Source organism: Apium graveolens, chromosome 5, assembly GCF_009905375.1.
Source record: "Apium graveolens cultivar Ventura chromosome 5, ASM990537v1, whole genome shotgun sequence".
In the NCBI taxonomy this organism is placed as follows: domain Eukaryota; kingdom Viridiplantae; phylum Streptophyta; class Magnoliopsida; order Apiales; family Apiaceae; genus Apium; species Apium graveolens.
Window position 1 is genome coordinate 260,572,073 of NC_133651.1, and position 27,703 is coordinate 260,599,775.

General features: G+C 39.9%; 2 protein-coding genes and 1 non-coding gene across 4 annotated transcripts; 2 read left to right on the forward strand and 1 right to left on the reverse strand.

The window, feature by feature from the left end:
- Positions 1–9,716: 9,716 nt before the first annotated feature.
- On the reverse strand, positions 9,717–12,284 carry LOC141725121 (uncharacterized). 2 transcript variants are annotated; one of them, XM_074527539.1, is made up of 4 exons: positions 12,129–12,284; positions 11,185–11,247; positions 10,585–11,081; positions 9,717–10,478 (listed from the first exon to the last, which is right to left on the reverse strand). In XM_074527539.1, the coding sequence occupies exons 2-3, from the start codon at positions 11,198–11,200 to the stop codon at positions 10,723–10,725; spliced, it is 375 nt and encodes a 124-aa protein (XP_074383640.1). In that variant the 5' UTR covers positions 11,201–11,247; positions 12,129–12,284; the 3' UTR covers positions 9,717–10,478; positions 10,585–10,722. The 2 variants fall into 2 exon arrangements, with proteins under 2 accessions (XP_074383640.1, XP_074383641.1); XM_074527540.1 differs by lacking the exon at positions 11,185–11,247 and having other exon boundaries at positions 9,720–10,478.
- Positions 12,285–22,463: 10,179 nt separating this feature from the next.
- On the forward strand, positions 22,464–22,570 carry LOC141663090 (small nucleolar RNA R71). The gene has a single exon (XR_012551175.1). It is a non-coding gene; the product is annotated as a small nucleolar RNA R71 (small nucleolar RNA).
- A 3,907-nt stretch (positions 22,571–26,477) lies between these two features.
- On the forward strand, positions 26,478–26,882 carry LOC141660904 (uncharacterized). Its single transcript, XM_074467886.1, has one exon. The coding sequence runs from the start codon at positions 26,478–26,480 to the stop codon at positions 26,880–26,882; it is 405 nt and encodes a 134-aa protein (XP_074323987.1).
- The last annotated feature ends 821 nt before the right edge of the window (positions 26,883–27,703 follow it).

Sequence of the window (27,703 nt, forward strand, 5' to 3'; positions counted from 1 at the left end):
AGATCTTGTTAAATTCGTATTTATGAGTACTTTAATACAATGAAACTTTTATATTTAATATTAATACGAAATTAAATATATTAACAATTAAAAATATGTATTGATAAATGTGTTCAACATAAATAAGAAATGTTTTTTTTGGACAGAGGGAGTACCGGTTAATGAGGCCTAGTTACTGAGTTTCAGATATAAACTAGTTTAGCTACTATAGTCAAATGAGCAGATACAAAATGTCCTTTAATAAAAAGGTAGTGTTATTTTTAGAGGCAATTTTTAACTTTCAGAGCAAATTTCTATTAAAAAGATAGTATTACCCTTATCTTAGTTTTTAATTTGTTTATTATTATGCTAACATGGGGGCATTTTTATCTTTTCAATGATTCTTACTCTGGAAATTTAAATTTTGTTCTGGAAAAATTTTTTTTTTTTAACAAAAGCTATATACTATTTGTTATAGATACTAGGCCGGCCCAACAAGCTTCAAATGTTCAAAAGTTCATGACTAAATGATCCATCTAATTGTTTGTTTCAATCTGGTTTGCAAGTCTTCTTTGACTTTCGGTTGGAAGTATTTGGCAACTGAAGTGAATACAGCTGTTAATAATGACCTTGTTAAAACCGGTCTCCTGCTAATTATGTACTCCATCTCATTCTTAAATTATTTTAGATAGTTAGCTCCCCTTAACTTGAGATGCTATTAGTAAAGAAAGATAGTTGAATATATATCTTAGATTTTGTATTGTTTTTCACTGGATGCCTAGATTTATTAGCTATATTTATTGATTATAATGACTCTTAAAAATATAACAAGGTGTTGGATCTAAATATAAAAGAGATGGAACCCCCCCCCCCAAAAAAAACAAGAGGATAGACAAAGAAAAGGTCTAACAGACCCAAAATGTAATAGAAATAGAGTAAGCCCATTAAAACTCCCCAATAAATACTTTGTGACTACCTTTATTAGAAGGGGTTGAAATATTAATATTAATAAAGAGAGAACTTCGTACAATTATAACATGACTAGTTATCCTTATTAAATTATACACCCCCAGCCCCTTCCAATTGTTTACATTTTTGAGCAAGTGTCCGCACGCATTTTAAAATGCATAAAAAGTATAGTTATGTAACTTATTTTTACAATTTTCATTTTCTGAATAAAAGTTAAATATTTTAATTTTTATTTAGAAAAACAAAATTGTAAAAACTTTTTACAGAACTATACTTTATATGCATTTTAAAATACGTGTCGGAGGGAGTACATAATATCTAGCAAGTAGCAACGTTATCATTTCGCGCGAGGAGGATCTCTACTTTTTATTTCTTTCAATCCAGCATGAAGGTGGCAGTAGTACAACAGATATATCGACGGTGCAACGACCGGGAGAAAAACATGAACCATTAAGGCTACAGCCAAAAGAGCTATTTCCTTTAATAGAACCACTTGCAAATGATCGATCAAAACGACCGGGCGGGCAAAAAGGTTCGAGAATGAAAAGAACTTGTCGTCGACACGAGAATAAAAGTACACTCTTCGAAGGGACACAAGTGTTATCAAGCGATCGACATCAGACTCCAACTTGATAAGGTCGAAATGTAGAAAGCTGAACGTGAAGCATAATTAGGAGACGCCGATTGCTCAGATGACGAACTCTGGTTGCTCGACATGGAAATTGAAAGGTTGAAAAGGAAGGTCACGAAACATAGGGAGATCAAGTGTCTTCAACTCGAGCTTGAACAAGTTTCGCTCTCCAACCTACTAGATGACGAGGACTTCGAGGATGACTTCGAGTACGAGCCATCCGTCGAGTCAACATACTCCAAGCATCGCACTCGTCATCATAGAACCTCAGACTCCGAGGACACTTCTCAGTTCACTGAGTCAATCGAGCAAATTCAGGAGGAAAAATTCTTTAAGATGCAGGAAGATATGGCTCAGCTTAGAGATTATGTAAGTACCCAGACTGAACAAGAAATAGTCAATAAGAGTCCACTGACACGCACAATAGACTGAACACGCATTGATAGAATGTTAAAAACTCCACCGCTCGACAACTTAGATGCATCATCAGACCCATCAGGTTTTCTTAATACCTACGATGGGCGAATAAGTTTTTATGGCCATCCTGAGGTCGCCCAGTGCCCAATTCTTTTCTACATACTTGTAAGGCACAATTCTACGGTAGTACAATAATCTACCAGCACGCTCCATCGACTCCTGGGCGACCATAAAAAGCAAATTCCAAACGTGTTTCTCTAGCAACTTTAAAGGAGGCAAGATCATAGCCTCGTTAATGACAATCCACCAACGCTCCAATGAGTCCTTAAGAGATTTCTCGATTCCCTTAAGAGACGGTATGATGGAAATCACTGACTTGAATGAGCCACTAGTTGTAAACTGCCTCGCAGTTGGGATTGACAAACCTAGACATGGAACATTATTAGAGGAATTATTAGAGAGAATCCCAAATTATTGCAAATAGCATTCCAAATTGTTGAATATCAAATGACTCTCTAAGAAGTTGTAGGGAGCCTACATTCGCCAAGGCGATCATCCCATCGCTATGAATGAAACGAGAATTATAGCCCCGATCTCCGAGATACGAAAGACAACGAGACATATAATATTCCCCTCCCTGAAAATAATACAGGATAACTCTCATCCACAAAGAGAGTCTCGATGGCAGACACACCGTCGCCTTGAAAAAAAGATTACCAAACTCGCAACAGATAAGGCCACGATCGTGGTCATGCACAAAACTGAGCCTGACTATCGCCCACCAAGGCCCATGAAGCCAGGTCGCCCACCGAGTTCTAGATATTGGGAATATCGTGAAGAAACGGGCCTACTACCAAACAATGTTATCAGCTCAACAATTTAATTGAAAGCAAAGTCAAGCGAGGCGAGTTCGTTCACTTTGTTGAAACAGATTCAAACACTCAACGCGATAAGCGACATGATGATGATATGTTGATAGATGTAATCTTTGGGGAAATAACATCAGGAGGACTCTCCAATAACTCTAAAAAAACATATTTTAGGGAGGTCTTCAACATTAACCATGCCATCCATGATTGAGTTGCAAAAACTTCTGGATCTCGTTGTCGATGATATCGTTCTCCGATAAGGACTACTCCCCACACATCATTAAAGATCATCCAGATGCTTTAGTCATTATGACAAAATTAGGCACCAATACCATTAATAAAATACTGGTTGACAATGGAAGTTTTGTCGAAATTCTATACCATCACGTATTCTCCAGAATGGACCTTGGTGACAGGAAATTAAAAAAATATAAAAAATCCCTTTTACGGCTTCACGAGGAATGAGGTTAAGGTCGTCGGAACCATTGATTTGCCTATCTTATTTGGGTCATTTCCATGCCAAACATGGAAAGTGGTCAAATTCCACATCATCAGCGCAACGTCAACCTACAACGCTATTTTAGGTCGAACAACCATCTCGGCATTTAAGGCCATCACTTTAACTTCATATCTGAAAATGAAATTCCCTACAGAATTTGGAATCATAAAAGTGGCTGGTGACCATGTAATTTCCCAACAATATTACTTAACATCAGTAATTCCTGAAATGAGGATCACGCCTCTATTGTCAACCAGATTATCGAAATGGATCCCAGAGATATCACAAAACATCAACGAGACCTCATATGCTCACTAGTTTATGACACCATTGTGGTCGATGTCATCCTTGGTAACGCAGACAAGACGACATAGATAGGCAAGGATCTGAAAGACATGCCCGAGATTCCGAAGGTAAGAGCACGATATTCTCTTCACGCCAATGATAATGACCATGCCATATATCAAAAATGATGATTATTTTCGGATGAAAAGCGTGCGGCTATTGATGTCGATATCGATAAGCTCTTAGAGGATTCGTTCATTAAGCCTGTAAAATTTCCTACATGGGTATCTAATATCCTCCTCGTAAAGAAAAGTAATGGAAAATGGCATGTGCGTCGATTAATCAGACTTAAATCCATCATTTTCAAAAAAACATTACCCATTGCCAAATATCGAACAACTCATTGAATCTACAGCAGGCCACGAGCTTATCTCATTCATGGATGCCTTCTCGGGCTATAACCAAATAAAGATGGATTCTTAAGATTGGGAAAAAACTGCATTTTATTACCCCACCGAGGAGTGTTCGCTTACTGAGTAATGCCCTTTGGCATCATCAATGCGAGAGTGATATTTCAGGAAATGATGGATACCGTGTTTGGCTCATAAATTGGTTGTAATACACAAGTGTTTGTAGATGATATGATCACGAAGTCACGAAAAAAAGAGGACCATATTCATGATCTCCGAGAGACCTTTACTAATGTCAGACTTCACAACATAATGCTAACCCAACAAAGTGCTGGTTTGGTCTCACATCATGCAAATTCTTAGGCTTCCTGGTAACCCAACGAAGGATCGAAGCCGACCACCCACAAATCAAAGCGATCATTGAAATGGAAGATCCCAAAACTCTAAAAGACGCATTATACTTTACCAGTTGCATTGTTGCGTTACGAAGATTCATTCTACAATCTTCCAAAAGATGTTTGCCCTTATTCCGCATCATGAAAATTGATACCAAGTAATCGAAACTCCTATGTGATGAGCAATGTCAGTCCAGCTTCAAAGAGCTCAAAACATTTTTGATGAATCCCCCGATCCTTGTTAAACCTCTTCTAGGTGAACCCCTCAAAATTTATCTGTCCGCAAGTGACTTCACCATAGTTGTTGTTCTTGTCAAGAAAGAAGATAGTACAAAATCTCTATTATATTATGTTAGTCACGCCTTGCGTGACGCGGAGACTCGATATCCACAAGTTGAAAAACTCGTCCATTCCTTCGTCATTGCAAGTCAGCCTCTAAAGCGAATACTTCATAAGCCCGATATGACGGGCCGCTTAGCGGCATGGATAATAAAGCTAAGACAATTCCATATCCAATATCAACCACGTCTAGCAGTCAAAGCCCAAGTCTTTTCCGATGATAGAATCTACTTTTATATATATATTAGATGATTTTGTCCTCATATTTATTGTATTTTGCATTGATTTATATATTTATTTAATAATTTTTGATATTTCATTGTAGTTCTATAATTGGAAGGATTTGGAACAAAAATTCCTATTTGGAGTGAAAATAGAATAAATTCGGATTATTGGACTACACGGGTTACAAATACTGTTTGGGCCGTATCTAGACATCCAGAAGTCCGTTTCTGACGATCTTAGAGCCCACACGAAGCCCATGGAAATATATTTAATTCAGGATTAGTACAAATAGGAGAATATAACTGGATCAGCCCAAAAAATGAGGAAAAAAAAGCTACAAATGTTTACAAGAGAATCATACTCGGTTTAGAAGTTTGACTTGTAATTTTATTAGAATAATAGCTACTTGCATTAAGGAGTAATCAGATTTTATTATTAGTTTAGACATATTAAAGACACGTAGTAGCATAGAGTAGAGAATATAGTGAGGTTTTATACACAGAGTTGTTAGAGAGAAACCATGTATCTCATTCTCGTGACATGATTAATGAATTCAGGTTTTCTTACATAAACTTCTTCTTTGTTATTATTAGTTTAATTATGGTCCATTCTTTTATTAGTTATTTTACTCATTTATTAATTAGTGAGTATTCCTTTCTAGGGCATAAATGGAAAGCTATTTTTGCATTATAATCTTGGCATGATTTTCAGAGTGATTTGACTGGTTATGGTTGTTCTAATGGATTATGTTTTGATATTTAACTTGTGTAATCGACCGATGTCATGAGTTAATTCTATGAAAAGAGGAGTATGATCGAGAGATACACTACTGTAGGCACACATACGATTAACAGAACTAAATTTGAGTGCGACAGCATCATTGAATTTCTGAGAGTGTTAATTCTCGAGAGAGATTATCATTATTTTAATTACCTGGTTGATTGAATTACTAAAGGTTATTAATGTGTAAGAATGTTTCGAGAGTGTTAATACTTGAGAGAGATTAATAAATTCTAGTTGCATGACCACTTTAGTTGTTTTACCTTAAAAACCGATTATTGTGTGAGCATAGTGGACATGATTTCCCTAGGTTTTTATATCCCTTGTTAGCTTAATTAGTTTAGTGTTAATTTAGTTTAAATTATTAGTTAGCTAAAATATTCTTCACAAAATCGGTTTTCCCTTGAAACAGTCTATAATAATTGAATTAAAATTGATAGAACCTGTTTCCTTGTGGATACAACCCACTTGCCACTTTGTACTAGCAATAGACACCGTTTGCTTGCGGTATGTATAAAATAAACACATTATCCGACTTTGTAGAGGAATGTCAGTTTTCAAAATTATTGAGCAAGGCATCCCTCAACATAAAAAGACTAAGTCACATTGGCAATCCTAGGAATTAGTTGACTTGTAATAGTTTGTGTAATCTTTAAATATATTTTTTGAGTCTGTGAAAATGATTAGAAGACTAGACTGAAATATTTTTCCAATGAACAATCATCAAGCTAAGGAATAAAGCTCTGGAAGAAGATCAAACTTGATCATGTCTCAAAATGAAGATACACAGCTTGAAGAAGAATAATGTTGCAGATTGTAAAATTTTCTAAGCCAAATGTCGAGAAGTCACAGATCAAGGAATATTGTGAAGTCATATCGAGAACTTTTTAACCCTATAGAGAAGTCATGTCGATAAATGTTCAAGCCTGTAGAAAAGTCATATAGAGATGGAACTTACAGAGAAGTCTCTACAAGCTACAGATCTCTATCGTGAAGTCATATAGAGAAGTGAGATATTGATAAGTCAATTTATATCGTGATGGGGAGATATCGACAAGTCAATTTATATCGTGATGTAGAGTTGTCTACAAGTCTTTCCATATCACGGTTTGAAGATATCGAAAAGTCTTAATGTGTTACAATGTAGAGATTTTGACAAGGATTTTATACTTAGAAGATCTCGATAACAGTTTTATTTACAGAATGTAATTATCACGAAGAATCCAAATTACTAGTCAACAAACTATTCTATCAATAAAATGAAAAGTCTACAAATGCATCTTGAAGAGTGCAAAGATCAAAGGTTAAGATGAACTGGACAAATGAGTGTATCAGGTCTGGAAGATTGTCTACATATCTGTAGTACTTAGAATAAAAATAGACAAAAGATTTTTAAAAATTGTGTTAGTCTATTTTAGTGCAATTCCTATGAACTGTGCATGTTGGTCTATAAAGCATGTCACATGTCTTTTATCTAGTAGTAACTAAACTGTCTAGATCTATTATAATTTTTCTCAAGTAGAAGCTAAGTTCTTAGTATTCAAGAACTTAGATTTGTAGCACAACACAGTTGATTTTGAATAAAGATCAAATGAGTTTTGATAATTGTTTTATCTGTTCTTTACTGTTAATTAACTATCATTACAAACATACTTAAGCTTTTGAGTTCACCAAGCCTAAAATACTTAACTTAATTTACTTGAAAACGTTTCTAAGAAAAATCAAGAAATGCACATTCATCCCCCTTCTGTGTGTATTTTATACCTAAAAAACCCCATATTACAAACACCAGGGGAATCCTCTAGAGCTTGGATGCTATTTGTCGACGGGGCCTCTACCGCTGACTCGGGAGGGGGAGTTATCTTGGTCAATCCTAAGGGACTTGAAATCAAACATGCTGTAAAATTTGGATTCACGACCACCAACAATGTGGCGGAGTACGAGGAAATATTGGCAGACCTTTGTCTCGCCATCGGGATGGAAGTCAAGGTCGTCAACATCTTCGCCGACTCTCAATTAGTAGTCAGACTCTCAGTTAGTAGTCAGACAAATTACTAGAGAGTTTAAAACACAAAAGTATAAGATGGCAGCCTACCTTGAGCTAGCTCAAGCTATGATAAAGTATTTCACCTCCTGGACCATAGCAGACATAGACTAATGTGAGAATTAATGGGCCGATGCCCTAGCGAAATTAGCATCATCTAAAGCTCCGATTAATGACGAGCATGTCTACATTTAAGATTTGTCAATCCCATCGATCGAACTACCCGTGGTCAATGAGATCTCGTCGCTCGCTGATTGGAAAATACCAATACTAAAATTTATCGTGGAAAATGAGTTTCTAGAATCCAAAAGTGAAGCAAGATCGCTAGTTATCAAATCCAGATTAAACAGAACTCTCTACAGGCCAGCGTTCACTTCCGCTCTCCTTCGATGTCTAGGCCCGGAATAAGTAACCTTTTCAATGATAGAAATTCATACGGGAATTTATGAAGAACACGTCGGAGGCAGATCCCTAGCCTTTAAACTCATGCGACAAGGCTTCTACTGGCCGATAATGCAAAAAAGATTGTGAAGACTATGTACGTCGGTGCAAGGCATGCCAGTTACAGTCGCAAGTCTTCCATCAGCCACTAACTTTAGTGACCCCAATTGTAAATCCATGCCCTTTCTTCTAGTTAGGAATTGATATAGTGGGCCCGTTCCCAAAGTTTAAACCACACGCTCAATATGTGGTGGTCGTAGTTGGCTACGCAACAAAATGGGTCGAGGCTAAACCTCTTGCTAAAATAGGAGAAACAACTATGATCAAATTCTTCATGTAATTCATGATATTTCACTTCGGAGTTCCTCGAATTGTAATAACTGATAACAGAACCCAGTTTGTAGGTGTGAAGTTCGAAAAAACTCTAGATCAACTCAAGGTGCAACACCTAAAGGCCTCAGTAGCCTACTCTCAGGCCAACGACCAGGTTGAGGTCACTAATAAAGTAATCCTCCAAGGATTAAAAAAGCTTATTGAGAAAATTCCCCGATGTTGGGTCAATGAGATGCTAAACGTCCTTTGGGCATACACAACGATCCCATGCACCTCGACCGAAGAGGCACCTTTTCGGATGGCCTACGGTATGAAGGCAGTACAATCTATTGAAATCTCCCTCACCTCCTTACGGGTAGAATTATTCGACAAAGATGCTAACATGGATGGAATAAGATCCAATGTGGATTTATTGAAAGAAATAAAGAATGAGGCCCTAGCGAGAGTCATCGCCCAATAGTAGAGAACAGCCAGATACTTCAACAAAAAAGTGAAACAAATGAATTTCCTAGTGAATGACCTAGTCCTGCGTCAAAACCAAGCACTTCGGGGAAACTTAAAGCCCTATGTGAAGGATCCTATAAAGTTACTAAGGTGGTCAGCGCGAGAACCTATGAACTCTCATATCTGATTGACGATCCCATTAAAAACACTTGGAATGCCATCCATCTTAGAAAGTATTACAGTGAGGCCACTTTAGCAGTCGAAGACATACCCTTTCCCCACGTTAGCATAACTCTTGTTTTTGCCTTTTAAATCGGCGATATAAAGGGGTCGTTATGAGACCTCCATCCCGGCTCTACTAAGTGATTCAATAAAAATGTCTTCGATTCACAAACATTCTAGTCAGCACTAATAAAAATATTTGGGAATGTATTTTTTCCTTTTCTTTCGTTAAAAACTACCCACCTTACTAAACAAATAGTGGCTATTCAGTCAGCATAACGATGAGAATCATTGACATATCAAAATAAATATGGTTAATAATTTGACATAAAGATCGATCACTGGATTCACCACTGCATTAGTCAAAAATATGTCATGCAACTTCTTAGCTATTACAAAAAAGACTATACGCATGTAGAATATTTTATCGAGGAAAAGATGTAACTTCGAGCGGAGATAAGTTAAAAAAAATTTCTACCGCGTCACCATGAAAAAGCTAACACATAATTGAAATATAAATTAAGCAACAGTCAAGGGTCATCACATGACCGGAATATAGTCAAGTTACCATAATGAGTTTCAAACACGATAAGTTCAAAATTTCTCAGTTACAATTATAATTACAAACCAACGAGGAATCCCTCACCTTCAAACTTCAGGCTTCTAGTCTTGCTGCTGAGCTTCTCTCTCCTCTCTCTCTCTCTTTCTTTCTCTCTCAGCGGCATAATCACTGACATAATGATCAAAGGTATGCTCCGTGAGGTCCACTGCAAGGTTGAGCCCCAATATAAGATGATAACAACGAGCATATCCCTCACCAAGCGCCTTACCAATGTCCTCAACTCCCTTCTCTACTTCCGACTTAATATCGTCATTTTCTTTTGACAAGCGATCATTTGCAGCTCACAACTTGACAACGTCTTTGTATAGGGAGTTAATCTTTTTAGCATCTTCATCCCAACCAACTTGTAGATCCTTGATCTTACTTTCCAACTCCTGTACCTTCGAGCAAAAATCTTCCTTTTCTTTCTAGAGTGGAACCAACTCAGCCATCTGCGCTTTCAAATCATAAACACGGCCCCGACCCTCTTTCTCTCCTCCTGTGCCGATACAAGCTCAACACTAACCTTTTATCTTTTCTGTTGATCAACATCCGCCTTGAACATCTCTAATATATGCGCCACATCTGAGAAAAACTAAAAACAAACAACATAGAAGCACGATCAAACAAGATAATAAGATATCTCCCAGTTGATCAAACAGCAGAAAGGACGAAGAAGAACGAAGAAATGAGAATCATACCCGACCACCATAACCCAAGCCCCTCTCGATTAAATTATGCATGTCCCTGTCAATATAAGCACCAACATCTTGGGAAAGATTGAAAGCTCGGAACACCCTCAATGGCATGATCATCCCGCTAGACCATCCTTCAGTAGGCTAAATACGCAACACAAGGGACTCATCGGCACCTGGAGCCTCCACAATAGTCAAAGTTTTATTGGCACTATGAGAAGCAGTCTCCGCAATGCTCTTTCCCGACCCACAAGCATGCTTACGCTGACGGTTATCCAGATCGCCAACAGTATCACTATCGACAGTAATAGGAGTCTCAGGCATATCCACACCATCGGCCTTACCCAAACCCACAGAAGATGACACATCAACCTTTGAGGTGACCCCATCACCAACTCTCAAATTTGCCCCATCAGAAGATTTTTTTGCCAACGTCATCAAGGCCTTATCCATATCTAATTTCGTACCTTTGCACAATAAACGAGCCAGTGGCTTACTAGAAACTGTCAAAAAAAGAGAAAAATAAAAGCATACAATTAAACAATTAGCAAGACAGGTTCATAAGCAGATAAAAAATAAAGTAGTAAACAAAGATTCAAGTCTTACAAGCATGCTCCTCCATGAATTTTTTATCCTTTAAATGGGTATGTTTTTACTTATATCATATCCCTAAAAATGACAACAACAAAATAATCAGTAGGCTCCTTGCTTATCGACCTACAAGGTGGAACGAACTCAATATCGGGCCCATGATCATAAACCCACTTGGGGCGATATCCAGAATTAGATGATTTAACCTCAAAAATCCTAAAACTTTTTACTTGAGTATCAAAGTAAACTTGACCCTTAGTGTAATTCACTCCATATATTGAGAAAAATAATTGAATAGTGGGGACTCGATTTCTCTCAGCACACAACACAATAAAACCTGTGACCTGGGCCAAAGCATTAGGTGTCAGTTATGGAATCCCACAACTTATAGTCTCATAAATTGCCAAATGAAATGGATGCATTGGAAAGCAAAGCCCATATTCAAACAAAATCAATGGAATACCATGCATTCTGTATTCAGGCATCATTCACACTCGATCACCGTCACCAGGGGTCTTAACCTTATACCCAATCCTAAAGTCGACCCACTCACATAACTTATCTTTTTTCAGTGCTCGATCCAGATAAAGGCTTGCATAATTCAAACTAGGCTCACTAGAAAGATGCTTTCTCCCGTGAGCCAAAGCGTCTTCCAATTTCCTCTCCCTCAAAGCAACAACTCGAGGGCTTAAAGGAGTAGGACCCTGAGACCTAACAGACGGAGCACCATCCACATCATCAAAAATGCTCATAAAGACGCTATTGGGTTCAAACGATTTATTGGGGACCTCTAAATTATCTAAGTTAATACTAGAATCTCCTTCTACATCCCCAAAAACCCCATTCCCGGTATCCCTCACTAACGGAGTTGAAGAAGATGACAAACGAATAGACATCTTGAGATTACTACTAAAAATGGTAGAGATGAATAATTACAAAAGAAGGGTCAAAATACTTACAAATATTTAGAGTCCGCAAATAAAAATGAGGAAGAATGAGCCCAGATGCACGCTTTTATCCCCCGAGTAATGGAAACCGAACGGACGTAAGAGTATCCCCAAAACTCCTTAGCTGAAAATGATAAGAAAAAGAAAACTTTCTCTGCAAAACTATATATATATATATATATATATATATATTTATGTGCGTATATATATATAAATAGAGGTTAATTTTCCTTTTAATTTTTTAGCTAACACTTTAATTGTTACTTGTTTCTACTACTTATTTGGCAGAAATACCTTGAATATAGATCTAAAAGATATTGTCAAACTACGGGGGGTAATGTTGGATCTATATATAAAAGAGATGTAAGCCCATAATTGAGTAAAGAGGATAGACAAAGGAAAGGCCCAACATGCTCAAAATGAAATAAAAATAGAGGAAGCCCACTAAATCTCCCCTGTAAATACTTTGTAACTACCTCCATTGGAAGGTGTTAAAATATTAATGAAGTGAGAACTTCATACAATCATAAGATGAGTAATTATCCTTATTAAATTATACATAATATTTAGCAACGTTATCATTTGGATCGAGAAAAATGATCCCTACTTTTTATTTCTTACAATCTAACATGAATGTAGAATATGGAACTAATATCAAAGACGGTGGCAGGGGTACAACGGATTTTTCGACGGTGCCACGACCAGGCGAAACACATGAACCATTAAGGCTACAACCAAAAGAGCTATTTCTTTAAATAGAACCACCTGCATAAGATCAATTAAAATGATCAGCCGGGAAAAAAGGTTCGGGAATGAAACGAAAAACCGTCGTTGACGTGAGAATGAAAGTACACTCCTCGAAAAGATAACAAGCGTTATCAAGCAACGCTTGATAACATCATCGACCTTATTAAGACTCTATCTTAATAAGGTCGAAATGCAGTAAGCTAAACATGAAGTGGAATTAGGAGACACCGATTGCTCAGACGACGTACTCCGTTTGCTCGACATGGAAGCTGAAAGGTGAAAAAGAAAGCTCGCAAAACATAAGGAGATCAAGAGTCTTCAACTCGAGCTTGAACTAGATTCACTCTCCAACCCACTGGATGACGGGGACTTCAAGAATGACTTTCAGTACGAGCCATCCGCCGAGTCAACATACTTCAAGCATCGCACATGTTGTCAACGAACCTCGGGCTCCAAGGGCATTTCTCAATTCACTGAGTCAACTGAGCAAATTCAGAAGGAAGAATTCATTACGATGCAGGAAGATATGGTTCAGCTTAGAGATTATATACATACCCAAATAGGACAAGAAATAGTCAATGAGAGTCCATTGACACACACAATAGAGCGAACACGCATTAATAGAATGTCAAAAACTCTATCGTTCGACCACTTCAATGGATCATCAAACCCGTCAGGTTTTCTTAATACCTTCGATGGGCAAATGGGTTTTTACGGCCATTCTGAGGTCGCTCGGTGCTAATTCTTTTCTACATGCTTGCAAGGTACAACTCTATGTTGGTATAATAATCTACCATCACTCTCCTTCGACTCCTGGATGACCTTAAAAATCAAATTCCAAATGCCTTTCTCTAGCAACTTTAAAGGAGGTAAGATCACAGCCTCGATAATGACAATCCACCAAAGCTCCAATGAGTCTTTAAGAGATTTCTTGATTCACTTTGTAAAAGTTATGGCGGATGTCACTGACTTGAATGAGCCACTAGCTTCAAACTGCCTCGCAGTCGGGATTGAAAAATCTAGATATGATGCATTATTGGAGGAATTATTGGAGAAAAGTACCAAATCATTGCAAACAACATTCCAAATTGTAGAATATCAAATAACTTTCCAAGAAATAGTAGGGAGCCTACATGTTGACTATGGACCCAATAAGGCCCACTGAGTGAAGGCCCATCTAACAATTTAGCCATTGGGCCGAAGGTCCACCAGACCCGTAAGCCGAAGGCCCACGGAGAGACTCAGGCCGAGGACTATCTTCTCCCTGAACGTTGGAATACAGAAGGGACATAACGCCCCCTTTTCACTCCCGCCTTAATAGTAAGTAACGGATGAGCAATCATGGCAGAATTGGGTATAAAACCCCTTGACAAGTAAGCAACACAGACACAGATTCTCTCAAACACTTTGCTTTTCTTGTATTCTTTACCCACATCTACAACCAGATTCTTATTCTCACACCGGAGGTGAATCGGGGGTACAAAGCCTCGCATTCTCTTCACCTTCAAGTACTAGATGAAGCCACCTTCAAGGAAGCCGAAGTCTATTCAAACACCCGAAGGAATCTGGGCGTAACATTTGGCACCGTCTATGGGACCACGAGAGATACAAGCCGAGATAACTAGAACATGAAAGAAGTAATTCATGAGCATTCACCGCCGCCTGGTTTTTCCGACAAGGGACAACTATCCACCCTAGTGGACGAGGATGGAGTCATCACATTAACCCCAGAGGAAGAGGCCTTACTCCTAGAGATCCGGGCAGAAAAGGCCGCGGAGAAGGGCAAGGCCAAAACTGATCAAGCAGAAAAAAAAGCAGAAGCCCGCGCGAAGCAAAGAGAGGCCGATGCACTACGACTAAAGGCCCTACAGCTTCAAAGGGAAGATATCGAGCTTCAGGAAAAGACCCTACGTGAAGCAATGCAGCTTCAAATTTTGTTTTGTGTTCGGATATGATAAACAGGTACACGAAATGTTATCGGGTCGTGTTCGGTTTTAACTTTGATTACACGAAAACACGAAAATACACGACACGAAAGTACACGACACAACACGATTGCCCAGCCTAAATTCAGGCCGACGCGCTGGGAAGAACCAATAAGGATAGGAGAGACCGAAGGGAGAATGACGAAAAAGATGAGTCTGACTCTGATTTACATCCCCGAAGGAAGAGAACAAAGCAACCCTTCTCGTCTGACTCGGATGAGGAGCCCGACGGATCCCGCCTCAGACTCACTCCTCTAGAGAAATCCCTGTTCGGCAATAGGAGGGCCGATAGAGAACCGGCCGTGACCCAAGAAATTGAACAGTATCGACCCCTCTGGGCGAAGAAAGGCAATTCCTTAAGATGAGTGAGTTCAGCGGGAAGGGAGACCCTGAAGACCACTGCGAAAAGTATGAGTTTCTAATGATGGGGATGGGTCACAATGATATTATGTTGTGAAAAATGTTCAAGACCTATCTGAAGGGGTCAGCTTCCATGTGGTACAAATCCTTTAAGCCTAGGTCCATTGGATCCTACGAGCAACTGAAGAGAAAGTTTTTGAAATACTACTCTCACTTGTGCCGAAATTTCAAAGTTCACTGAAGCCCTGGTTCACTGCAGACAGAGGGCGAACGAGGAGTTAGGGGATTATCTCGCTTGGTTTAAGGAGGAATCTGGGATGGTTACTAATCTGGACAAGGTCAAAGCAATGGGCTTCTTGACGGCGGGGCTGGACCCCTATAAAGGTAAAAAGCTTCATTCATCTCTTTACAATTTTCCCCTAGATCCCTGAATGATATATATGGAATTCCCGAAGGGATGACCGATCAAAGCGAGCTGTCAAGTACGAAGGCTCAAGATTAGGTACCGACCGAAGGGATGGTAGGAAAGAAGGAAGAAAACAAATGGATCGGGGGGCCGAACGGCGACGAGATAGAGATTCGTCCGTGTTTACCCCTTTGAATGCGCCGATCTCCAAGATTCTCCATGAGATCAAGGGAAAACCCGGATTCGTCTGTCCGGCTAAAATGAAGGTCCCAACCTACAAGAAGAACCCCGAAAAATACTGCGACTATCACGGGGACAAGGGGCATAACACCGATGAGTGCTATCACCTCAAAAAGCTCATTGAGCGTATGATCAAAAATGACGAACTTAATCAGTTCGTCCGAGATCTGAGAGACAGGCTTGGGCCGAAGGAGAATCAAGAGGAGGAGGCAGAGGCCGAGGAGCCAGAGCGAAGGGATAGGATAAGGGGCGAAGTAAAAACTATATATGGGGGAAGTATCCTGGATAAGGATAGCAAGATGGCCAAGAAAAAATATGCCCGACAAGTGTATTATCTATATCAGTTCGGTCAGGCGAAGCCCCATACGCCCATGACCTTCAACACTGAAGACTATGAGGATGTCATTCACCCGCACAAGGACCCTTTTATTATAAATCCTATCATCGGGCAGAATAAAATATGGAAGGTGATGGTAGATACTGGAAGTTCGGCCAACATACTGTTCCCCAAAACCTACTGCAAGATGAACTTGGCCAGAGAGCAGTTAGAACCCTGCAATGAGGCTCCCCTTTACGCCATTGGAGGACATCACATTCAGTTTGAAGGGACAATCATGCTCCCTATCCTCCTGGGCAAATTGCCATATACTGTTGAGAAGCCAGTGAAGTTCTATGTGGTTCGGATCGATAGCCCATATAATGCCATATTTGGAAGACCTTTCCTGTCAACCTTCGAAGAGGTGGAGTTTATACCCCATCTTAAACTCAAGTTTCCAACCGAAAGAGGGGTGGGAGAAATGAGGGGCGATCAAAAAACCACCAGAATTATAATGCTTGAGGACCTGGAAAAGGATCAGGAATACGAAGGACCGAACGAAACTGGAAAAAGAAAGCGGGCCGAATACGAGCCCAGCGGAAATCGTGAAACACTGAATATTGAGTTGGAAAAATTTGGAGCGGATCTCTCGAGCCCGATAGCCGAACTCGCGGCGGAAACTGAAGCTGTAGAATTGTACGCAGGCCATTCGGGAAAAATGGTTCGGATTGGGAAAAACATGGGGGCAGATCTGAAGGAAAAGGTAGTAGCTGTCATTCGACGATACCATGATGTGTTCGCCTGGGGGCCGGAAGACATGCCCGACTTGGATCCCAAGAAGGCTAAGCACTGCTTGAATGTGCAGCCTGAGGCCAAACCGGTGAAGCAGAAGAAGAAGACATTTGCAGTCGAATGATAGAAGGTTATAGAAGCCGAAGTAGAAAAATTGTTGGAAGCCAAGTTCATCGAGGAAATTGAATACCCCGACTGGCTAGCCAATGTGGTGGTTGTCAAGAAGTTAAATGGGAAGTGGAGGATGTGCGTGGATTATATGGACCTCAATAAAGCATGTTCGAAGGACCACTACCCCATGCCCAGCATCGACCAGCTGATAGACGCCACGGCAGGATATGAGGTACTCATTTTTTGGATGCTTTTTCTATCTATCATCAAATTGCTATGAATGACAAGGATGTGCCCAAGACAGCGTTCATAACTCCGAAGGGGACTTATGCTTATATCAAAATGCCCTTCGGACTAAAGAACGCTGGAGCCACATTCCAACAAATGGTGAACAAGGTCTTTAAAGAGCAAACCGGTCGAAACATGGAAGCATATGTGGATGACATGATTGTAAAATCACTGATCCAAGATCATGCCGAAGATTTGAAAAAGTGCTTCGAAACGTGTTAGGGCGAAAACATGCGCTGATATTCACGCAAGTATACGCGTTCGCAAGTAGTATAAGATATAAATCAGATTCGTTCCCACAGAGATTGGTTTAGGTTAAGTTCAATTTATGCACCTATGCAACAATGTATGGTTATCGCTCAATGCTAAGACAAATAACAAATTGGATTTTTATTAAACTAGGAGATTATACTAAATAACATTAACTAAGAGAATTGAGGTTGAATTACTATATTTGACAAACATGGAATTCTAACTTCATTACTACTTCATTCCAAGTCATTGTTCTTAACCTTAGCATGTGATGGTGATGACACTAATTAGATAACACGAAACTAGTAAACGCCAACTTTAGTTGTACGAATACCTTACTACCAAGCATCCACAAAAGAGATAGAAGTTGAATAGACACCAATTATACTTAGTCCTTATATATCTATAAGAATTGAAAATATAACGGTTTAATGCGCAAGTTATCTATCGTGATTACATAGGGCAAGTAAGATGGTTAAAATTACATACGAATCATGCATAACAAATACATGAACCTATGCTAGCATGACAAGTTCTAAACCTCTATATTCATTGTCGCTTCAATAGAGATTAACACGCTATCTTATATGTTAGCTATGCACATAAGACGAATCAGCACAACTAACACCAGGATATCAATTAATTGCCACACACTAAGGTATCAGAACAAATTACCTATAGAAATCCATAAGTAAATCCGTTAGAACCCCATGATAATGATTAGCCCATAATAGAACTCATCGTCACCATGGGTTCATAAGAAAGCATGTTAATAACACAACTATATAAGGCTAAAAAAATACTTAATAAATAGTGAAGTACGTCACAAGACTATTAAGGTTCAAAGCATAGAGAAAACTAGCATCCACTGTTACAATGAATTAAAAGAATCACGAGATAAACTAATTCTCCCTCTTCTTTGTTGTTGTGTGCTAAAACGGTCTTCTCAATCTTCTTGCCTTCGCTCCTGTTGAAGAAAACGTCTTCCCATAAGGTTTATATAAGAGTCCAGGAGTCACCGCGCCAACAGAAGCCCAAACAGAATTGAAAAAAAACAAAACCAGAATCTGAAATTCCGCATGCACGTGGTCGCATGCTCCCTCAACGCGGTCGCCTGCTGGCACACGGTCGCGTGCTCCTAGCGCGCGGTCGTGTGTTACCCTTCTGGAAAATTCTTCATTTTGCTCTTGTTTGTGCTAATTTCTTTGTTCATCACCCCTAGACTGATTTCAAGTACTTCCTTAAGCTTTATTTGATGAAAATCACCTATCTAAGCAAGTTATACCCTGAAATGCAAAAACACTAGAAAACGCGTCAAATACACAAAATACTTGAGTCTAAGACACCAATTCAAGCTGTTATGAGACGCTCTAAGTGGTATAAAATGCCACTTATCAAACCCCCAAACTTGAATCGATGCTTGTCCTCAAGCATCACAGACTCAAACTCAGAATAAAATATGCATGAATGCAACTATATGAATGCAGCGATCCCCTCGCGATGACTAACCCAACCAACACATGACATATCAATGAATGCAATTAGGCGATTAAAGATCAATCAAATCATGCAAGCTAACATATAACTAGAAATGTGGTGTGTGTGAATGCTTAACAGATATGCTTCGAAACTAGATCAATCATCATAACTTAATTATCCTCAAGGCAATCACACGCTTATACGAAGAATATATTCTAGACACAAAATGACTTATAACACTACAAGATTATTGGAGTTTATTACGGATTCATGCTTTTATTCAACACATAAAACAAATGCTTTTTTGATCGTGCAATGAGTGAGGTCCACAAAAGACTTATGCAATGGTACCCATTTAGCGAGCGTTAGGTTAGCGGATCCCAGACTATAAAAGCCTTAGGTCACTAGGCACAAAGTCCCCTAAGAACTTAATAACTCGAATACCAAAGAACCCACTCGTGATCAATTGTGCATTAAACCATATATTTTTTTTTCTTTCTCTTTTTTTCTCTTTTTTTTTCTTTTTCACACTTATATTTTTTTTCAATTTTTGAGCAAGTGTGTTTCGCTCCATCTTGCTCAACCATAGACTACTCGTATACAATATGAACAGACTACTAGCCATTTGACGCCTAGCCACAACTAGCAATGAATTCCAATTTTTTTATCTCCATTTTTTACCTTTTCATGTCTTTTATCATTAAGAGCCTAGCATGCATTCTAAGTATAAGCAATAAATTAACCTCAAAAACCATCAAACCATGACAACGATCTAGTCCTTAAGCATACTCTAAGACTTAGTGAAATTACAAATGTTTCTAGCATGCATGTAACCTAACAAGATTCAACATCACTCTAATGCTATCACTACACTCGCATCAATATCACATATTAATCGGTAAAGCAACACAAAGGGATCATGGCATATGCATGAAAATGCAACTACATGGACTCACATAATAACACAAACAAAAATGCAAACAAATATATCCTAGAATGAATAATCATGCAAAAATATGAATGAACAACAACTAAACATGCAATATGAATCTATATGAATCTATATAGACACACACACTACTAATCCTTACATTATCACCCCCAACTAAAAAATTTTAATGTCCTCATTGAAGGTAATAATAAGGATTTCAGGCATACCTAATTAGCTGGAGAATCACCCTCGCTGAGTGAAGGATCCGGTGGCCAATCAACCTCGCCACCAGTGTCTCGAACAACAGTACTGAAAGCGTGTGTTAAATCTTCAGCAAAATATCGGTGGATGACATGCATGGCCTCCATACGCCTAGTCAATCTTCTATACTGTGCATCACCAACACCAGTCCTATCAACTACCTGTTGCACATGAGAAGAACCCTATGTAGGCACAGGAATATCCGTCCAGCCACTCTCTACATCATCAAAAATATATCCCAACCCCTTATCATGGGGTGCACCTAAAAATGAATAACTCAAGTGATCTAGCATTCGGTTGAGCTCAAGTGTGGGAGTTTCTTGAATAAATAGTTCAAAATGCTCCTGAGAAATTTTCAGCTCTGCTAACCTGAGAGAATCGAATGGCATATCCAACTTCCTCATCCACGGAGGTGCATTCAAATCCTACAATTGCTCTGCTCCTTCTTTATCTTCAATAACTGATTCCCCTATTAAGGATCTCTCTAAGGTATCTGACTTTGGCAATTGCTCAGGTTCTGAATTTACTACAGATTCGACCCATTCTACTTTAAAGCACTCCTCTTTAGCTGTGGGTAATTTTATTTCCTTAAACACATTAAAAGTGACTTTTTGATCGTAAACCTTCATCGAAAGCTCTCCTTTTTGCACATCGATCATAGTTCGGCCTGTAGCCAAGAATGGTCTTCCCAAGATAATGTGAATCTTCTTATCTTCCTCGAAATCAAGAATTACAAAGTCAGCAGGGAAGATGAGTTTATCCCCCTTGACCAAAACATCCTCCACTATACCTCTTGGATAAGCGATGGAATGATCAGCTAGTTGCAATGACATGTATGTTGGTTTCAGATCAGGCAGACCAAGCTTCTTGAAGATAGATAAGGGCATCAGATTGATGCTAGCTTCTAAATCACATAAACACTTATCGAACGACAAGTTTTCGATGGTGTAAGGAATAGTGAAGCTTTCAGGATCTTTAAGCTTCGAAGGCAATTTCTGTTGCAGCACATCACTACATTCCTCCGTTAGAGCAACGGTCTCTAAGTCATCGAGCTTCACTTTCCGAGAGAGAATACCTTTCATAAACCTCGCATAACTAGGCATCTGTTCTAGAGCTTCAGCGAAAGGTATGTTGATATGAAGTTTCTTGAACACCTCTAAAAACTTCTCAAACTTCTTATCCAGCTTTTTCTTCTGCAGCCTCTTGAGAAAATGAGGTGGAGGATAGATTTGTTTCTCCCCTGTATTACCCTCAGGAGGAGTGTGTTCCACAGTAGTCTTCCTTGGTTCCACCTCTGATTCCTTCTGCACTTCTTCTTTAGCCACAACTGTATTTTCTGAAACTTGAGATTTTTCAGGCTCTTCATCTTGCTGAATTTGGGGGTTTGCGATTTTCCAGACCTCAAGGTGATGGCGTTCACCTGTCCTTCAACTTCCCTCTTGCCTGGATTTGTTTTCGTATCACTAGGAAGCATTCTTGGTGGTCGATTCAATAAGGCATTAGCAATTTGCCTCTTTGGTTCTCCAGAGTCTTGATAGAAACAGCCTGACTTTGGCATATAAGAGCCTGGTTTTTGCACATAAGCCGCAACTCCTCCAATTCAGATTTTTCATTCGAAGGGAGACATGCACCATGAGTTTGTTGTTTTGGTGTAATTTGTTGCTGAAAACCAGGAGGGTTGAATAGCTTATTTCCAAACTGCTGGAATGACTGTTGCATCGTATTCTGATTGTTGCTCCAGCTGAATTTAGGATGATTCCAGTTGTCAGGATGATAAGTGTCTGGAACTGGTTGTTACAATCTCTGAAAGTTGCTCACAAACTGAGCTGAGTCACTAGATATAGCGAATTGCTCCGTCACATGCGGACCTGCACACAGCTCATAAACACTAATTATCTTCTTAACACCATAGTTAGCCAGAGAATCGATCTTCATAGACAACGCCTTTAGTTGAGCAGTGATAGCCGTAGCTTTATCCACTTCAAGAACTCCTGCTACCTTTCCCTGTGGAAATCTCTGGGTTGGATAATGATATTCATTAGCAACCATCAGTTCAATTAGATCATAAGCTTCATCATAGCTCTTTGCCCATAATGCTCCGCCTGATGCTGCATCGAGCATGGGTCTAGACTGTGCTCCCAACCCATTATAAAAACAATTGATGATCATCCAATCAGGAATTCTATGATGAGGACACTTCCTAAGCATCTTCTTGTAGCGCTCCCAAGCTTCACATAGCGATTCCCCCGTTTGCTGCGCAAATTGAGTAATAGCATTTCTGAGTGCAGCTGTCTTCGCCATAAGGAATAATTTAGTAAGAATTTTCTAAGCAAGATCTTCCCAAGTAGTAATCGAACCAGCTGGTAGAGAGTGTAACCAGCTCTTAGCCTTGTCCCTCAGAGAGAATGGGAACAGTCTCAGCTTCACAACATCTTCAAAAACACCGTTGAACTTGAAGGTATCGCATATCTCAATGAAATCCCTAATGTGCATATTGGGATCTTCAGTTGGAGAACCCCCAAACTAGATTGAATTCTGCACCCATTGAATTATGCCAGGCTTGATCTCAAAGGTATTAGCTATGATAGCTAGCCGGACAATGCTAGATTGAATGTCATTGATCTTGGGTTGAGAAAAATCCATCAAGGCTTTCGTTCGTCCTGCTGGATCTCCCATTGTACTGAGTACCTGAAACACAAACAAATAAACCGTGAGAGTAAAAGAGTCTGAGTCAGTGAACTTTAATGACCACTGATGACAAGCACATAAACTAAAAATTAACACCGAGTCCCCGGCAGCGGCGCCAAAAACTTGTTAGGGCGAAAACACGTGCTAATATTCACGCAAGTATACGCGTTCGCAAGTAGTATAAGATATAAATCAGATTCGTTCCCATAGAGACTGGTTTAGGTTAAGTTCAATTTATGCACCTATGCAACAATGTATGGTTATCGCTCAATGCTAAAATAAATAACAAATTGGGTTTTTATTAAACTAAGAGATTATACTAAATAACATTAACTAAGAGAATTGAGGTTAAATTACTATATATTACAAACATGGAATTCTAACTTCATTACTACTTCATTCCAAGTCATTTTTCTTAACCTTAACATGTTATGGTGATGACACTAATCAGATAACACGAAACTAGTAAACGCCAACTTTCGTTGTACGAATACCCTACTACCAAGCATCTAAGAAAGAGATAGAAATTGAATAGAAACCAATTATACTTAGTCCTTATATGTCTTTAAGAATTGAAAACATAACGGTTTAATGCACAAGTTATCTATCGTGATTACATAGGGCAAGTAAGATGGTTAAAATTACCTACGAATCATGCATAACAAATACATGAACCTATGTTATCATGGCAAGTTCTAAACCTCTATATTCACTGTCGCTTCAATAGAGATTAATACACTATCTTATATGTTAGCTACACACATAAGACGAATCAGCACAACCAATACCAGGATATCAATCAATTACCACACACTAAGGTATCTGAACAAATTAACTATAGAAATCCATAAGTAAATCCGTTAGAACCCCATGATAACGATTAGCCCATAATAGAACTCATCGTCACCATGGGTTCATATGAAAGCATGTTAATAACACAACTATATAAGGCTGAAAAAATACTTAATAAATAGTGAAGTACGTCACAAGAGTATTAAGGTTCAATGCAAAGAGAAAACTAGCATCCACTGTTACAACGAATTAAAAGAATCACGAGATAAACTAATGCTCCCTCTTCTTCATTGTTGTGCTCCTAGAGAAAACTAGTATCCACTGTCGCCTACTGGCACGCGGTCGCATGCTCCTAGCGCGCGGTCGCGTGTTACCCTTCTGGAAAATTCTTTATTTTGCTCCTGTTTATGCTGATTTCTTTGCTCATCACCCCTAGACTGATTCCAAGTACTTCCTTAAGCTTTATTTGATGAAAACCACCTATCTAAGCAAGTTATACCCTGAAATGCAAAAACACTGGAAAACGCGTCAAATACACAAAATACTTGAGTCCAAGACACCAATTCAAGTTATTATGAGACGCTCTAAGTGGTATAAAATGCCACTTATTAAAGCACTCCGGAGAAACCACATGAGGATCAATCCGAACAAGTGCACCTTCGGAGTCTCCAGTGGCAAGTTCCTGGGCTACATGGTCAGTGCCCGGGGAATAGAGGCGAACCATGAAAAGATCGAAGCAGTCATTAATATGGAAGCCCCTAAATGTATCAGAGAGATCCAGAAGCTGACTGGCCGACTCGCCGCCCTTCAGCGTTTCATCTCCCGATCAGCCAAAAAGGCACTCTCCTTCTTCGCCGTGCTTAAGGGATCAAAGAATTTTGAGTGGGGGCCCGAGTGTCAAAGGGCGTTCGAGGAAGTGAATGAATACCTAACTAAGGAACCACTCTTGATGTGGCCTGATCCGAAGGAAACTCTCCAGCTCTACCTAGCTGTGTCCGACAGAACCTTAGGGACAGTGCTTGTGAAAAATTATGAAGGCAATCAGCATCCCGTGTTCCATGTGTCCCATGTCCTCAAGGATGCAGAAATGAGGTACCCCAATGCCGAAAAATTTTCATATGGGTTGGTCGTGGCCTCCCGGAAATTACGACATTACTTCCAGAGCCGAACGATTCACGTTGTCACCAGTCATCCTTTGAAGAAGATTTTAACAAGGCCCGAAGCCTCGGGAAGGGTAGTAGCCTGGTCCATCGAACTCGGGGAATTTGATCTTGAGTATGTCCCTAGAACAGTGATCAAGGCCCAAGCTCTAGCTGACTTTATGGTCGAGTGCACATTCTCGGGGCCGCAGGATCTCGCGCCCGACGAATAGCTCATTCGGACCCCCGTAAAATGGAAACTTTTTGTAGATGGGTCAGTAGCTGGGAAAAAGTGTGGGGCCGGCTTAATTCTCTCCAGCCCCGAAGGGTTCGAGATATGCCAGGCTATAAGATTCGACTTTCCTCTGACGAACAATGAAGCAGAGTACGAAGCACTCCTCGCAGGGATGGATCTGGCCCGAAGCCTTGAGGCGAAGCACCTAAGGGCCTTCAACGATTCTATGCTGGTTGTAAAGCACTTCTCTGGGGAATATGAGCAGAGAGACCCCCGAACGAAAGCTTACGCCACCAAGGTATAAGATGCCTCTCTGTCATTTGAAACTTTTGAGCTAAGTCAAATTGGCAGGGAGAACAATGGATAGGCAGACGCCCTTTCCAGGCTAACTTCGGCTGAGACACAGAACCTAACTAGTTCCATCTACTTCACCGAAGCCAAGACACCTTCAATCGAGAAGAAAGAATGTCTGGAAATTCTCCTGGGGAATGATTGGATGACTCCCTTAAGGAACTTTCTGGAGAAGGGTATCCTACCTCCGGACTGAAGGGAGGCGCTAAAAATAAAGTACAGAGCGTCGAGCTACACAATCATTAATGGGCGGATGTATCGCCGATCAGTCAGTCAGCCCCTCCTAAGATGCCTAAACACCGAAGAATAATGTCAAGCTCTTGAGGCAGTGCACGAAGGAATTTGCGGCGAGAATCTGGCCGGTCGGTCCCTCGCCTTCAAAATCCTTCTCCAGGGATTCTTCTGGCCAACCCTAAAGGCCGATGCCATCGAGTATGCCAAGAAGTGTGTACAGTGCCAATTGTTCTCCACTGTCCCAAGACAGCCCCCAGAAGAAATGACTTCTGTTCTAAGTCCCATTCCGTTCGCCTTGTGGGCTGTGGACATAGTTGGCATTCTCCCAACTAGCACGAAGCAAGCAAAGTACTGCATAATCACTATTGACTACATGACCAAGTGGGTCGAAGCCTGACCATTGTCGGCCATAACCGAAAAAGCCGCAAAAAAGTTCTTTCTAGAACAGATTATTCTTCGATTTGGAATTCCGAAGAATTGCATCTCTGATAATGTGACTCAGTTTATTGGGAACAAGTTTCGCAAGTTCCTGCACCACTTCGGAATTGAATAGAGATTTAGCTCAGTCACCCATCCGCAAGGGAATAGGGCAATCGAAGCGGAAAACAAAGTAATCTTTCGAGGGATAAAGAAGTTTCGAGGGATAAAGAAGAGGCTGGGCGAGGCTCAAGGAAGATGGTTAGAAGAACTCCCTTGGATCTTATGGGCCTACCGAACGACCCCTAGGACTTTAACAAGGGAAAATCCTTTCAGAATGGCCTATGGAACCGAAGCCCTGGTCCTATTTGAAGTAGGATTGAAATCATACCGAATTGAGGTCTACAATTTGGAAACCAACAGCTTTGGGCAGAGGGCGAACGTGGACTTATTGGAGGAAAAAAGGGAAGCTGCCCACCAAAGGAACATGAAATACTTGCTACAAGCAGCCCATCATTATGACTCCAACATCAAGAAGAGGTCGTTCACAGTGGGAGACCTAGTCCTGAGGGAGCTGGCTGCTTCAATGCCGACCAAACAAGGAAAACTTCAGCCTAACTGGGAAGGGCCTTATAAGGTGATCGAGGTCGTTCGCCTAGGAACATACAAGCTTGAAACACTATCATGCGAAGCAATAAAAAACACGTGGCATGCTAGTCGCCTTCGAAAGTTTTATCAGTAAGAAATTTCTTTAAAAGTTAAATTTGTACTTGAATATTATATGAGAAGTGTAAGCAGTTTAGTCATAAATAAAAATGCACTTTCTGTCACATTTATTTTTTAAGTACCAAATGCGTGGCCACAGGAGTATTATCTAGGGGCGATCCCGAAGACGATAAACTCTCCGGCCGCCATCTTTGTCCAATTTATGAATGAAGCATGTATAGCTGAGAACATAGGGGCAATCCCACGTGAATCAAACATCCTTCACTCCAACACTATTATTTAATTATTATTTAATTTTCAATCATACGGTAAGGATGAATGAAGAATCTTAAGGGGCAATCCTAAGATCATACCTTCTCCCTCGTCCTTATTGTTGGTGATATTAAAGGAGTCCGAAGAAAACCCTGTCTAGGGGCAATCCCAAAGAAGACATGATCTTTCAGCCTCAATCACACATTTATTCAGAGCGATAACGTCCTAGTCTAAGGGCGACCTCGAAGAAGACCAACCCCTCCTCTTTATCGGCTGAATAAACGAAGTCATGCTGATCTAAGGGCAATCAGAGACCTTTTAGAGTATTAACGGCCCGTAGTCACCTTCGGCCTTTAACACTCGGGGCCACAAGGGGTAGTAATTGCTCATTAAAATTGCTAAGGAGAATGAGTAAAGCCGAATATGCGACTCATTCGTCTATTAAAATTGTTAAGGCGAATAAGCTGAAGATACAATTCGTTTATTAAAATTGCTAAGGCAAATGAGTAAAGCCGATGATGCGATTCATTCATCTTTTAAAACTGTTAAGGCGAATAAGGTCGAATACATGGTTAAAATAGGAGA

What these genes read in the sequence shown, in the direction of transcription:
- LOC141660904 (XM_074467886.1), top strand. Translation starts at nt 26,478, where the DNA reads ATGGCCTATGGAACCGAAGCCCTGGTCCTATTTGAAGTAGGATTGAAA.